Source organism: Scyliorhinus canicula, chromosome 20 (assembly GCF_902713615.1).
Source record: "Scyliorhinus canicula chromosome 20, sScyCan1.1, whole genome shotgun sequence".
In the NCBI taxonomy this organism is placed as follows: domain Eukaryota; kingdom Metazoa; phylum Chordata; class Chondrichthyes; order Carcharhiniformes; family Scyliorhinidae; genus Scyliorhinus; species Scyliorhinus canicula.
Window position 1 is genome coordinate 5,136,670 of NC_052165.1, and position 14,151 is coordinate 5,150,820.

At 49.9% G+C, this 14,151-nt stretch overlaps 1 protein-coding gene across 8 annotated transcripts in view; it reads right to left on the reverse strand.

Moving 5' to 3' along the window:
* The window catches only part of kcnq1.2 (potassium voltage-gated channel, KQT-like subfamily, member 1.2), a 606,356-nt gene that overhangs the window by 541,980 nt on the left and 50,225 nt on the right, over nucleotides 1-14,151 (reverse strand). For all 8 annotated transcript variants that reach the window (XR_005458330.1, XR_005458329.1, XR_005458328.1 and 5 more), the window contains exon 2: nucleotides 13,854-13,944. Coding sequence is in view for 4 of the 8 variants with exons in the window: in XM_038780518.1 (XP_038636446.1) it covers nucleotides 13,854-13,944 (91 nt within the window). In the remaining 4 variants the exon portion in view is untranslated. The remainder of the gene's footprint in view (nucleotides 1-13,853; nucleotides 13,945-14,151) is intronic.

Consider the following 14,151-nt stretch of genomic DNA (forward strand, 5'->3'; position numbering starts at 1 on the left):
TTGGCATGTAATTAGGCGTCACAGAGATGATAATAAATTCAAAACACTACTTTAAACTACTGAATTAGGAATGATTCAAACTCGATGTTTAGCACTGCCAGAAATGGGGGGTGCGATTCTCTGAGCCCCGCGCTGGGCCGGAGAATCGCCGCACCTGCGCCACGCCATCCCGACGCCGGCTCGCGATTCTCCGAGGTGCGGAGAATCGCCGCCGTTTGCGCCGGCGCGTTTGACGCGGCCGCTGTACGCGGCGGGGCTGCCGATTCTCCGGCCCAAATGGGCCGAGCGGAAAAAGCAGAATCCCGCTGGCGCCGTCCACACCGGGTCGCTGCCGGCGGGAACTCTGTGCAAAGGGTCAGGGGGCGGCCGGTTAGGGGTGGAGGGGGGGGGCTCCGTCCCGGGGGGGGGGGGGCCTCCAATGAGGTCTGGCCCACGATCGGGGCCCACCAATCGGCGGGCCATCCTCTCCCCCACCCCCGGGCCTACTTTGTTGCGCGTCCAGCCCCAGAACCCCCGTGCCATGTCGCGTCGGGACCGGAGCGTTCAGTAAGGCCACCGCGCATGCGCGGGTTGGCGCCGCCCCCAGTGCGCGTCAGGAAGTAAAGCTGGAGCAGCGTGAACCACTCCAGCGCCATGCTGGCCCCCTGTGGGGGCCAGAATCGCTACTGCCCGCGCCAGTTTCACGCAGTCGTGAAACGCAACGGCGTTCAGATCGGAGAATCGTGCCCGCGGGATTTCAACTTCCCCAACATTAACTGGGATAGCAAATCTCATTGTTACAGCCCGTGGCATATACTCTGCAAAACCAGCACAGAGACACGCACCTCCGATTGGATTGCATTTGATTTATTGTCACGTGTACCGAGGTTCAGTGAAAAGTATTGTTCTGCGAACAGTCCAGACAGATCGTTCCTGAAAAAAACATAGGACATACAATAGATACACAATGTAAATACATAGACACAGACATCGGGTGAAGCTTACAGAGTGTAGTACTACTTAGTAGAGAAGATGCTGAGAGTGATCAGTTCAGTCCATATTGGGTCGTTTAGGAGTCTGGTAACAGCGGGGAAGAAGCTGTTTTTGAATCTGTTTGTGCGTGTTCTCAGATTTTTGTATCTCCTGCCCGATGGAAGCGGTTGGAAGAGAGAATAACCCGGGTGGGAGGGGTCTTTGATTATGCTGCCCACTTTCCCAAGGCAGCAGGAGGTGTAGACAGAGTCAATGGGTGGGAGGCGGGTTTGTCTGATGGCCTGGGCTGTGTTCACGACTCTCTGTAGTTTCCTACTGTCTTGGGCCAAGCAGTTTCCATACCAGGCTGTGATGCAGCCAGATAGATGGACAATGTCCGTGGTCAGGCTTCTGGGGAACATTCTGGTGCACATCAGGTGGAGGCAGGAACATCTGGGGAGACAGCAATCAGAGGGCTGCTGCACCCCAGGTCCCACTTGGATCCCAGCCAAATGCTGAGCCTCTGGAACCTGCTATCCCAGATCTGGTGGAGACGTAAGGATGCGGCCGGGACATTCAGACGGAGATGTCAACAACACTCCAGCAGGTCCATTGCCCACTCAAGGAGGTCCAGAGGCTATATGCGCAGGAGATGGCACTGGCAATACGTGGCACTGAAACCAACACTGCTAGGGTGGTGACCGCAGTGGAGAGCTTGGTGCACGACGTTAGCAGCATTAGTGGAGGTGTCCAAGGTGTGGCACAGCCATGGCTGAGGGCATCGGTAGACTGTCCGACTCGCTGGGGGATGTGACCCAGTACCAGGCTGACCTTGATGAGGTTCTGCAGGACATGTCCGGCTCTCAGATGGGAATGGCCGAGGTGGCTGCGGAGCTTGTCCCAGTCGCAGGTAGGCACCGTTGAAGCACTGTAGAGCATGGCCCAATCACTGAGTATTGCAGAGGGTGTCGATACCATGGTGGAGATATTGGGGATCCATCAGGGCTGGATGACGAAGCCGGATGACGCAGGGGTAGCCGGGGCTCAATTCTGACGCACGTCCATCTCGAGGTGAACCCTGGAGCCTTATGGGTACCGAGCGGGAGGAGGGGGTGCAGAGTGACAACATGGATCCATCCTTCGGACTGGCGATGGTGGACACCAGCTCCCCCGGGTTACATCCCTCTAATGAGACGACGTCTCACACCAGCACACGGAACCCAAAATGCACGCATTCTCCACTCTGCTTTGCTACAGAGTGGCCCAATGGAAGCTGCTGATCCCATAACCCAGAGGTCAATGGGTCAAACCATTCTCTGCGATCCAATCAGACATTCCTTTTACAATGTCTTAGGTGGAGGGTAAGCTGTGGAGTGTACGTTGCAGAGGCATTGGAGGGTGGGGGTTAATAGGGTGGCACCATTGGGAGAGTGGGGCACAGGTTTACACTTGTACGAGTAACATTAAAATACTCTCACCACAACCAGTATGACAACTCTGGCTCTTTGTCCCACAATGCTGGCCAACCAGCAATCCCATGCCCCATCCCCCCAGACATTCCCCCCCCCCCCCCACCCACCGCGCACCCCACCCGACACGCTCTGCTCACATACACCCGGCCACAGACATGTGCCCGGGGCTGGGACCCATCCCCTGTGTGCTCGAAGGCTGGCTGCTGTGTAGGGTTGCCCCCAGAATGGGAACACACTGTTCAGGGGTTGGCATGGACAGCCACGTATGGTCAACACCCCGCCCCCATCAGCACCCCCCCCCCCCCCTCCAAAGTCCCGCAGCCCCCAGCATCCCATGGCACCTAGCCCCAACTGAGGCTACACCTCCGGTTGCACCTTGCACCCCCCCCCCCCACTCCTGCTGAACACAGGGGACAGCGTGCCCAGTGCCCTGGGCTGACTGATGGATGCAGCCCTTCCACCAGGTTCACATTTTACAAAAGGAGTGCTAATTGGAGCCAGTATGAAAGCTTGCTGTGGAGGCCGCTGGATCGCGGGAGGCCATTCATTGTACGGAAATAGGGTTTAAATGATGATAGTTGGTTTCTCGCCACGCTACGGCGGGATCCCGATTTTGCCTTTTGCCTACGGAAGCGGGTTGGCTGCATCGCTAATGGTTTGGTGTCTGGCGCGATTCCTATTTATGGCCTCCTCGATTTTCACCGGCATCATTGCACTCTCGCTCGAGCCGAACGAGGTCCGAGAATCACATCCATTGTCTCCTAAACAGAGAATTCTGGCCTTAATCTCCCAAACGGAGAATCCAGCCATAGAATAGGAGCAGGACGAATAAAGTTCCAGAGATTGGAGCCCAATTTTAACTCTGTGTAATTGAGTTAAAGGACCAGGGTTTCACTACCAATATGGGTAGCACAAGTCGGAAAGCTTCCTGACTCAGGAAACCCACATCTGTATGAAGTATCGCTTCAACGTTGGTCCCGGGAGGTGGGTGCAGAATGGAGTCAGGCCCAGCCAGCCATGTTATGCATGTTTGGCCGTGAGCCCTGTCTTGTAAAATGATTAACTTTGTTTATACAGGGCAGCACGGTGGCGCAGTGGTTAGCACTGCTGCCTCACAGCAAAGAGATCCCAGGTTCGATCCCAGCTCTGGGTCACTGTCTGTGTAGAGTTTGAGCCCAAAGATTATAATCTACCCAAAGATGTGCAGGGTAGGCGGATTGGCCACGCTAAATTGCCCCTTAATTGGAATAAATTAATTGGGCCCTCTAAATTTTAAAAAAAAATCTTTGTTTATACAGGTGGGGAGAAGTGTTGACTTTGCTTGACTGACAGCCCAGAAAAGGTTATAATAAGTTATTTATTCAATGATCTCCTTTGTCAATGGCTCGTTGTTTATTTGCACAACTTTAAGAGATATCAAGTGCTGAAGACTTCTCTTATTGCAACTATAATGATTTGGTTGATTGACAGTTTTATGCAGTTTTTTCTTTTAAAAATCATGAATGGGCGTTTTTAAGCAATTTCACACATGCCTTTCTTAATATATGTTTTATTGGTACTATACAGAATGTGTACAATGTTAATAGGAATAGAAGGGCCATGGGTTGTTATGGTGAGTGTGAGGGGTCTTTGGGGTTCACGAAGGCATGAGTTGCATGGGGGCTATAAGGGGCGATGGGGTGGAGGCAGCAGAAGTAGATATGGGGGCCATAAGAAATTATGGACTGGGTGGGGGGGGGGGGGGGGGGGGGTGGGGGGGGGGAGAGGGTGGCGGTGGCATGAATTGGTACTGAATAAGAATGGAGGGAAAAGCTCTTTTGAAGTTATCTTTCAAAAGGTTCCAAAATCCAGGTTCACAAATCTTCTGAGGGGGTTTGAACTACATGTCATTCAGAAGCACGGTAGCATAGTGATTAGCACAAATGCTTCACAGCTCCAGGGTCCCAGGTTCGAATCCCGGCTGGGTTACTGTCTGTGTGGAGTCTGCACGTTCTCCCTGTGTGTGCGTGGTTTTCCTCCGGGTGCTCCGGTTTCCTCCCACAGTCCAAAGATGTGCGGGTTAGGTGGATTGTCCAGGCTAAATTGCCCTTAGGGTCCAAATTGCCCTTAGTGTTAGGTGGGGCTTCTGGGTTATAGGGATTGGGTATGGGCTTGGGTAGGGTGCTCTTTCCAAGAGCCAGTGCAGACTCGATGGGCCGAATGGCCTCCTTCTGCACTGTAAATTCTATGAAATAAGTTGCCTCAACACCACAAAAGGTGGTGAGGAGATGCATACCCCTGCAATGAAGCTGGCCAGGTCAGGGATTTAGGTCCAGGTTCATTACCCACACCATTATCCTGCGCCAGGGCAAGTTCAGAATCATGTGCTGCCCACCATTTTTCAAAGGCTCCGGTAGCATTCTGAGTCCGTGAAAGTCTGACCCAAAATCTTGTCCATGGGTTCAAATCCCACCACAGAAGTGGGAAATTTAACTTAAATCAATTAAATAAATCTGGATTTGAAAAATTAGTATCAATAATGGTGGCCATGAAACTATTGGAATGTCACAAAATTCCAAATGGTTCACCAATGACTTTGGACATGGGAATCTGCGGTTCTTACCCGGTCTTGCCTACATATGGCTCAAGTCCCTGACTCTTAATTACCCTTTGAACTGCCCTAGAAAGCCCCTCAATTGGCTGACCACCACTTTTTTAGGGGCAACTATGGATGGGCAATAAATTCTGGCCTTTCCAGCAATGCCCACATCTCACGGATGAATAAAAAGTGTGTCTCGTTTGGGAACTGATTCAGACTGGGCAGGTTTGTGCAGGCGTTACTGCCATCTACCCCAAGAAAGGAGCCAGTGTTCACAGCTTGCCCTTAACTGACTGCTTGCAAAACATATCCTTTGCTTTACCAAGAATCCCAGGGAAGAAATCCAAATTTATGTCCAAAGACCTGTGTGGGCTGTGTCCATTAACCTCAAATAAATCCACCCTACAGTCATCATAATGCACAAAATCCACATTATTACCATTGGATCAGTTTCATTTATATTGTGCTCGGATCTTCTTTATTATCAACGCATTGTGAAAACATGTATTGGCCTATTTCTTCCTGCAGTTTACTACGTGGCCAGAATTTCACACTCGCCCCACCACCCCTCCCGGTGGGGTCTGAGGTGGGGGAGGGGAGGGTGAACATGGACAGGATTCCCTCCTGTCGCCCTGGCCTGGCAGTGATTTTATGCTGGGGTGGGCAGAGCCAAGGGCAGGAAGGCCCTAATTAAGGCCCTTAAGTGGCCATTTAGTTTTCATTTCAGTGCCTTTTCCCGCTGAGACTCGGGAGGGCGGGTGGCGGAGAGCAAAAGGAAAGTAAGTTAAATCTTGGGCTGGAAGGTTTGAGAATGCTCTTCCATCAGAAACCCCCTTATTACTGGGGGCACCGTCCCCTTAAGGCCCCATGACCTCTGAACCTCCCTTCCCTGTCTGGCCTATCCGCCGAGACCTCCAAGAAAAACCCTCTCTCGACGTTCCCTACCCACCACAGCCAGGGGACCCTGCCACTTACCTGCCCTCCGGCTCCCAGGACACTGTGCCAGGCACTTCCCTGCAGCCTCTTCCGGTTTCTGCAGGGCTGGGGATCGAGAGACTGGGCAGAGCTGCCAGGAGCTGGACCCGCCTCCCAATGGTGGGCCAGAGGTTCCAGCTTAAGCCAATCAAGGCTTATTAGAGTGTAATATGGCATTGGGGCTGCCTGTGTCAATGGGGATGTACTCCCCATCGACTCTTAGGGGAGACCCCGTATCCATATTGGTTCTTATTGTGGAACACCAAATGCACTTGTTATTCAGGGCCCATAAATTATTAATTTTCGGTTTGATCTGTCCCACTGTCCGCAGGTCTCGCAAAACGCTGCAGTGTAGGCGCGCCACAAATTAGTTGTTCGTGTGTCGGTAACAACTGCGGCAGAATGGTGGATGCTGACCCCCCCCGCTGATCTTCATCAGGAAGCAAACAGAAACCAGGTGCAAACCACTGTCACATAAATCACACAACGCACATGTTCATGTGGCATCAATAACACACAATTGTGGTATTTTATTAGGCTGTTCCAACTGGAGTACAGCAGAATAAGCATAGAATGAAAACAAACAATCTCACACTGTATTTTCAACTGTTCAGCAAACGTAGCTGACCTTGACCAGGGTGACGACTCTCCCTGACCCACCAAAACAGAGGGCAGCAAGGAAACGGGCTGCAAAATCAGAGTTTGGTAAGTGATGGGGGGGGGGGTTCAAATGCTAATCCTGTTCTTAAATTTTTCTGGTAAAATCTAATTTTTGTGAGAGCCACGAAGAATCCAGCACGAATGTGTGGAAAATAACTTTATTTACAATAATCTACATACAGCAGCAGCACTTCACCACTGCTTCCTACACTGGGGGGTACCATGTTCAAAACTGATACTGCCTTCACCACTAAAATGTGTAACTGTTTCTCACATTTCGCATCCAAAGCAGTGCCTCACAGAGATAATCAAAGAAATTGATTTTTATATTAAACTCCGATCAACTGAACAAAAGGACGATTGTTTTTCCACAGAAGTTGCTTTTTGATGTTTCTTCTTCGTGGATGCAGCATGTAATATACTATGCATGCAATATTGACGTGACAGTACGTTAACACAAGCCATACACGCTCTGAGTTTAACACATGAAAAATTGTCAAGGCAACTAAATAATCATTGGCATTCGAAGAATGAATGGCGCTGGTAAAGGACTTCATGTAATGTATGTTTGTACAGACCTCCAACTAAGAATAGTATAAATGCAGGGGGAAGGGACGGAGAAGATGAGCAATCATGATCACTGGAAAAGCAATGCAAGGAAAACAAATGGGATTAAACGCTGGCAAGCCCCTTCGGTCTAACAGGGTCTCGATGCAGAAATTGTGGATGCATTGGTTGTAATCTTCCAATACTCCCCAGAAAGATCCCAGAGGACTGGAAAACTAAAAATATAACACCGCTGGTTCAGAGGGGGGACAGGAAACTATCGGGCCAGTCAGTCTGATAGCTGGTTTTGGGGAAAATGTTCGAATCAATTATAACAAGAGGATATTTAAAAAATAATTTTGTACAATCAATCAGAATTAATATGGTTTTGTGAAAGGAAAATTGTGTTTGACGAATTGATTAGAGTGCTTTGGGGTTTGTAACATGGTCATGGCATTTGGAATGTTATATTGAGCTCCACAGTGTGTGGTTTGGCGGATACCCCATAGATGCACTGGGGAATCCCTCTCGGAACTTTACAAGGAAGGGTTTGCATCACAATTGCCAAGAGGTTCTAACTTCTGCTGGACAATTGCACTGAAAACTCCGATGGCTGGAACGGCATGGGGCCTGCATCGGAAGAGTCCTGACAGGCCCCAGTGAAGGCCAACTCCGGCATATCCCAGAGTAATAGCTCCACTAGCTACCGTAAAGCAGCTAAGTTTAAAAGACTCAGTGAAATTGACAGGTGAAATTGAGACGGTAAGTGTCCAAGGTGAGGAAATGAACAGAAAGGCACAATGGGTAGTTAGGCCAAGTTAGGAGTAAAATTTTATTGCAGTAGAATAAGGAGTTAGGTTAGTGGACTTTTAAACATCAACTGGGATTCAAGGCAGGAAGAGGGGGATGGGCAGCCACTAAGACCATTTCTTTGTTGCCAGGGATACTGGGAAAAGGGGCCTCAGGCCAGGGTAAGGAATGTGGGGAAAGCCTATGGGAGCTTTGCATTTTCACCATTGCCTTATTTGGTCGTATGTATGTGAAACTTGATGCAACTTGAATGTATATGAAATGAGATGTTTTGTTCCTTTGTCTGCACTCTGGCTGTTGAAGAGGCAGGAGACTGGTCGGGGGGATTGGGTTGTGTCCACGGATCAGGTGGGTATCAGGTCAGACCCACCAGTCGGCGCAGGGGAGATCAGTTCGGATCGGGGGGGGGCGGGGGGGGGGGGGGGGGGGGGCATTCAGGTCGGATCAGGGAAGGAGGGTTAAATCCTTGGGGTGGTGGGGAAAGCCGTGGGTGGGGTAGTCAGGGGTGTGGGGGGAGTGTCACGGGGGGATCAGATGGAGAAGCATGGTGTGTGGAGCCCATTGCCTTGCCAACTGCCCCTTGTAAGGTTGGGGCAGGAAAGGTCGAAGGCAGCCTACACATCCGGAGATCAACTGAGGTCCTTAAGTGGTCAATTTTACCACTGATTGTGGGGGAAAGTTAGGTGGGAGGGGGGCATACATCACATTGCAAGCTCAAGGAACAGGTGTAAGCCCTCCTCAGAAGGCACCCAGTGCCCCAGGAATTGTATCCCCGTGGGAATCCCCCACTGCCCCTCACAAAAACCTCCCCCTCTCTTGTCAGACACTGCCTGACTGGCCACCGGGTGGGGCTGGGGCTGGTTTAGCACAGGGCTAAATCGCTGGCTTTGAAAGAATACCAAGGCAGGCCAGCAGCACGGTTCAATTCCCGTACCAGCCTCCCCGAACAGGTGCCGGAATGTGGCGACTAGGGGCTTTTCACAGTAACTTCATTTGAAGCCTACTTGTGACAATAAGTGATTTTCATTTTCATTTTTTTTTCACCTCACTACTGGAGCCTCCACTGGTACTGTGATTGGCCATCTCACTACTGGAGCCTCCATTGGTACTGTGATTCAGGGCCTCTCGCAGTCGGAACAATGGCCATTTGCCCTGGTAGCACTGCCGTGGTTGAAGGGCTACCAGACCCCCTGATTGGCCAGCAGCTCTTACATGTTAGTTCTTCACCATTAAAGGCACAGGAACCGAAACGACTGCAGGTCGTTAACTGCCTGATTAATATTCATTCCCTTTGGGGCTCTTGGAAATAGCCAGGTGGGGTCGCCAACAGCTTTCTGGTTGGTAGATGGAACACAGCCACAGCCATTAAATCTAACCTATGGTTTATTTTCCCTTATTCAAGAAAGGCTAGAGGGTTAAGCCAGACAACTACAGGCCAGTGAGTCTCAAGTCAGTGGTGGGGAAACTAATGGAGAAAATTCTGAAGGAGAGAATCAATCTCCAGTTGGAGAGGCAAGGTTTGATCATGAATAGTCAGCATGGCTTTGTCAGAGGGAGCTCATGCCTAACAAATCTGATTGAATTTTTTGAGCACGGGACAAAGTTGTAGATGAGAGTAGTGCAGTTGATATAGTTTACATGGATTTCAGCAAAGCATTTGACAAGGTCAAAAACGGGAGACTTCTAAAGAAGGTAAATGCACATGGGATACAGGGGAACATGGGATACAGGGGAACATGGGATACAGGGGAACATGGGATACAGGGGAACTTTATAAGGTGGATTCAAAGCTACAGGAAACAGAGGAATCTCAGATTCTTGCTTTAGTGACTGGAAGCCAGTGTCCAGTGGAATACCACAGTGATCTGTGCTGGGTCCGCTATATTCATCATTTATATAAATGACTTAGATGACTCTGTGGGAGGTAGGGTCCGTAAGTTTGAGGATGACACAAAGATAGGCTGGGTGGTTAACAGGCTGAGAATCGTAGGTTACAGGACGATATAGACGGGATGGTCAAATGGACAGAAAAGTGGCAGATGGAATATAATCCTGAAAAGTGTGAGGTGTTACACTTTGGAAGGAGCAATTTAACAAGAATATTAAATGAATGGCACCACACTGGGAAATCGTGAGGAACAAAGAGACCGTGGCGAGTTTGTAAATGGATGTCTGAAGGCAGAAGGGCAGGTTAATAGGATGATAAAGAGGGCATATGGTACACTTGCCTTTATCAATTGTGGCACAGATTAAAAAAGCAAGGAAGTCATGTTGGACATAGAACATTGGTGAGGCCACAGCTGGAATACTGTGTGCAGTTATGGTGGCCACATAATAGGAAGGATGTGATTGCACTGGAGCGAGTGCAGAGCGTTTCATCAGGATGTTGCCTGGGATGGAACATTTAAGTTATGAAGAGAGGTTAGATAAGCTTGGGTTGCTTTTGCTGGGGCAGAGAGGACTGAGGGGGTGACCTGATCGAGGTGGACAAGATTATGACATGGACAGGGTGGATAGGGAACAACTGTTCCCCTTAGTTGAAGGGTCGGTTACGAGGGGACATAAGTTCAAGTTGAGGGGTGGGAGGTTCAGGGGGGATTTGAGGAAAAACATGGTGAGGGTCTGGAATGCACTGTCTGGGAGGGTGGGAGAGGCGGGTTGCCTCACATCCTTTTAAAGGTACCTGGATGAGCACTTGGCACGTCTTAACGTTCGAGGCTATGGGCCAAATGCTGGCAAGGGGATTAGTATCGGCAGATCTGGGGCGGGATTCTCCCCTACCCGGCGTGACGGAGGGTGCCGGCGTAGGGGAGTGGCGCCAACCACTCAGGGGTCGCGCCTCCTCCAAAGGTGGGGAATTCTCCCCACCTTTGGGGGCCAGCCCCGCGCCGGAGCAGTTTGCACCGGTAGACTGGCGCAAACACCCGGCGCAGTCGGTAGCGGGGCTGGCCGAAAGGCTTTCGGCGGTCGGCGCATGCGCCGGCAGTGACGTCAGCGGCAGCTGGCCGCTGACCTCACTGCCGGCGCATGCGCGATGCGGGGTTCTCCTCCGCGTCCGCCATGGCGGAGGCCGTGGCGGCGCGGAAGGAGAAAGAGTGCCCCCACGGCACTGCCCCGCGGAGTGAGCGGGGGGCCCTGATCACGGGCCAGGCTTCCGTGGGGGCACCCCCCTGGGTCCGATCGCCCCCCGCCCCCCCCAGGACCCCGGGGGCCCGCTCGCGCCGCTGAGTCCGCCGTTTCTGAGGTGGTGTACACCTCGGCGGCGGGAGAAGGCCTCCCAGCGGCGGGACTTCGGCCCATCCGGGCCGGAGATTTAAAGGTGAGTTTAAAAAAAATGAAATCCCGCCGGCGCCAGCTGTTTTCACAGGCTGCCGGCGGGATTTGCACAACGCCGGTTTTTTACCGGCGGGAGAATTAGGAGACCTGCGGGAGCGGAAATCACGCCGCTTCCCGCCAATTCTCCGACCCTGCGTGGGGTCGGAGAATCCCGCCCCAGGTGTCTTTCATGTAGCGGTGTAGCCTCGATGGGCTGAAGGGACTTTTCTGCCTTGTATTTTTCTGTGATTCTGTGAACAATATTCCTAATGTGGGTTTGAAGAGCTTGTGTAACACTGCAGCCAATTACAAACATGCAAATTAGGAGCAAATTTTACAAATTAAACTCCAATGGATAGCGGCCCCGCCGATCCAACCTCTCCTCATAAAATAACCAACCCCATCCCAGGTATCGACATTAACAACAATTTAATTACATTGGACTTGAAACGTTAACTCTGTTTCTCTCCACAGATGCTGCCAGATCTGCTGCGTTTTTCCAGCATGTCTTTGTCCGTATTTCAGATTTCCAGCATCATTTTGCACATAAATAATTTGCTGCATTTCTATTCTTAATGCCGCATTATACTCTATCAACCAAGTTTTTGCCCACTCACTTGACCTATCTATATCCCTTTGCAGACTCCTTGATGAGAATTTTCTGCCCCCCCCCCCCCCCCCCCCCCCCCCCCCCGCCCCCCCACAGCAGGTTCCGGTGCAGTGGTGTCGGTAAATCATTCAAACGTCCGTTAACTTTGGCGGACAGGAAGACCACAGCAGAGGAGGGGCGGCAAAATTCCTTCTACAATTATAGAATCCTAGAGAAGTTACAGCACAGAAGGAGGCCATTCAGCCCATTTTGTCCATGCCAGCCCAAGCACACACAGGTGCCCATTCTAATCCCACCTTCCTGCACCTGGTCCCTAGCCCTGTAGTTTGGAGCACTTGAGGTGCAGATCCAGGTACTCTTTAAAAGAGTTTAGAGTCTTTGCCTCCACCACTAACTCGGGCTGTGAATTTCAGACACCCACGACCATCTCCGTAAAAAACTTCTTCCTCATGTCCCCTCTACACCTTCTGCCTCTTATCTTGAATCTACGAGCCTTGGTTCTAGAATTCTTCACCAAGGGAAACAATTTCATCCTGTCCATTCTAACTCTTCCTCTCATAATTTTGTACACCTCAATTACGTTACCCCTCAGTCCAAAGAAAATAACCCCAACCTGAATAATCTCCCCGTAGCGACACTTTTCTCGCCCTGGCAACATTCTTGTAAACCTTATGTCTCTTCACAACTTACTTTCCTACTTAGCTTTGTGCCATCGCAAATTTAGCAACCGTGCAGTCGGTCCTTTCATCATCATCAGTATAAATTGTAAATAGTTGAGGTCCCAGCACTGGTCCCAGTGGCAATCCACCCATCACAGCTCTGCCAACCCCAAAATTAACCATTTATGCCTACTGTCTGTTTCCACGCGAACATGTTACCCTCTACACCATCAGCTTGCTAAAATCTCAAGCAACTATACGATGTATAGTTGTATACAACTATACTGATCAGGCACTTCAGATCCAATAAGTTTGCTGTTGTAATGCAAATAATGAATTGAAACTTGGGTACTTGATTAAAGTTGCCAAGTGCCATTTGACAATAACGGTCACTTGTACATTACAGGCTGTAACTATTCCAAGTTGGCCCTCAGTTCAAGCCTATAAACAGGGATGATCATGAAGTAACTAATCAGTCAAGAAAATTCTGCTCCAATGTTGAGCTGGTGCAGCAATTTGTTCTCAAATTAAGGAATTGTGACCAGTTTTGCAAGTTGGGTTTGAAAGCTGAGCTTTTATTTATAAATTTAAACTTTACAGCAATGTTTTTGTTGAATACTTGTACTGCCCAATTTCTTCCGTGATGTTGATTTCCATTTCTTGTTAACTGTTGAGGAAAAATGTTTAATAAAACTATTTTTGTCGTTCAAACAGTGAGCCGTGTCGATTTAAATATTTTTTTAAAAGGGGCAGCGCGGTAGCATGGTGGTTAGCATAAATGCTTCACAGCTCCAGGGTCCCAGGTTCGATTCCCGGCTGGGTCACTGTCTGTGCGGAGTCTGCACGTCCTCCCCGTGTGTGCGTGGGTTTCCTCCGGGTGCTCCGGTTTCCTCCCACAGTCCAAAGATGTGCGGGTTAGGTGGATTGGCCATGCTAAATTGCCCGTAGTGTCCTAAAAGTAAGGTTAAGGGGGGGGTTGTTGGGTTACGGGTATAGTGTGGGTTTGAGTAGGGTGATCATGGCTCGGCACATCGAGGGTCGAAGGGCCTGTTCTGTGCTGTACTGTTCTATGTTCTATGTTCTATGATGTCCCTCCTGCATTTCATTTGTTTTTGGATAAACATTTATATTTTTATCTGTTGCAAAGACGCAACCATGGGAATACTGGTATAGATTTGCAACTGGCCACCTGTTGCCATTTTGGTTCATTCCTGTTCACTTGGGCAATTTGAATGGCATTCAGCTGCCAGTTTCATGTTAGCCTCTACTCCACTTACCATCCAAAACAGAGTTCCAGTCGCAAAGTCAGCGTAATGGTCTATGGTGGACAGCACGCTGAAGATCAAGCAAACCAGCACCATCAAGAATCTGCCATTTAAAAGAAAACACAGTTTTATAGAAAATAACAAGATGAAAGATTAAAGCTTGTCATGCATGACATCACCGTGTTAAAATCCATGAAAGTTAAAGTCAAACAGTTGCATAATTGTGACCTTTGACTTCCATCCGTTCCTTTTTCCCTTTTTTTCATTTGCTGTTTGTAAAAAGGAAAATGCAAGAGAACATTCTTGATTC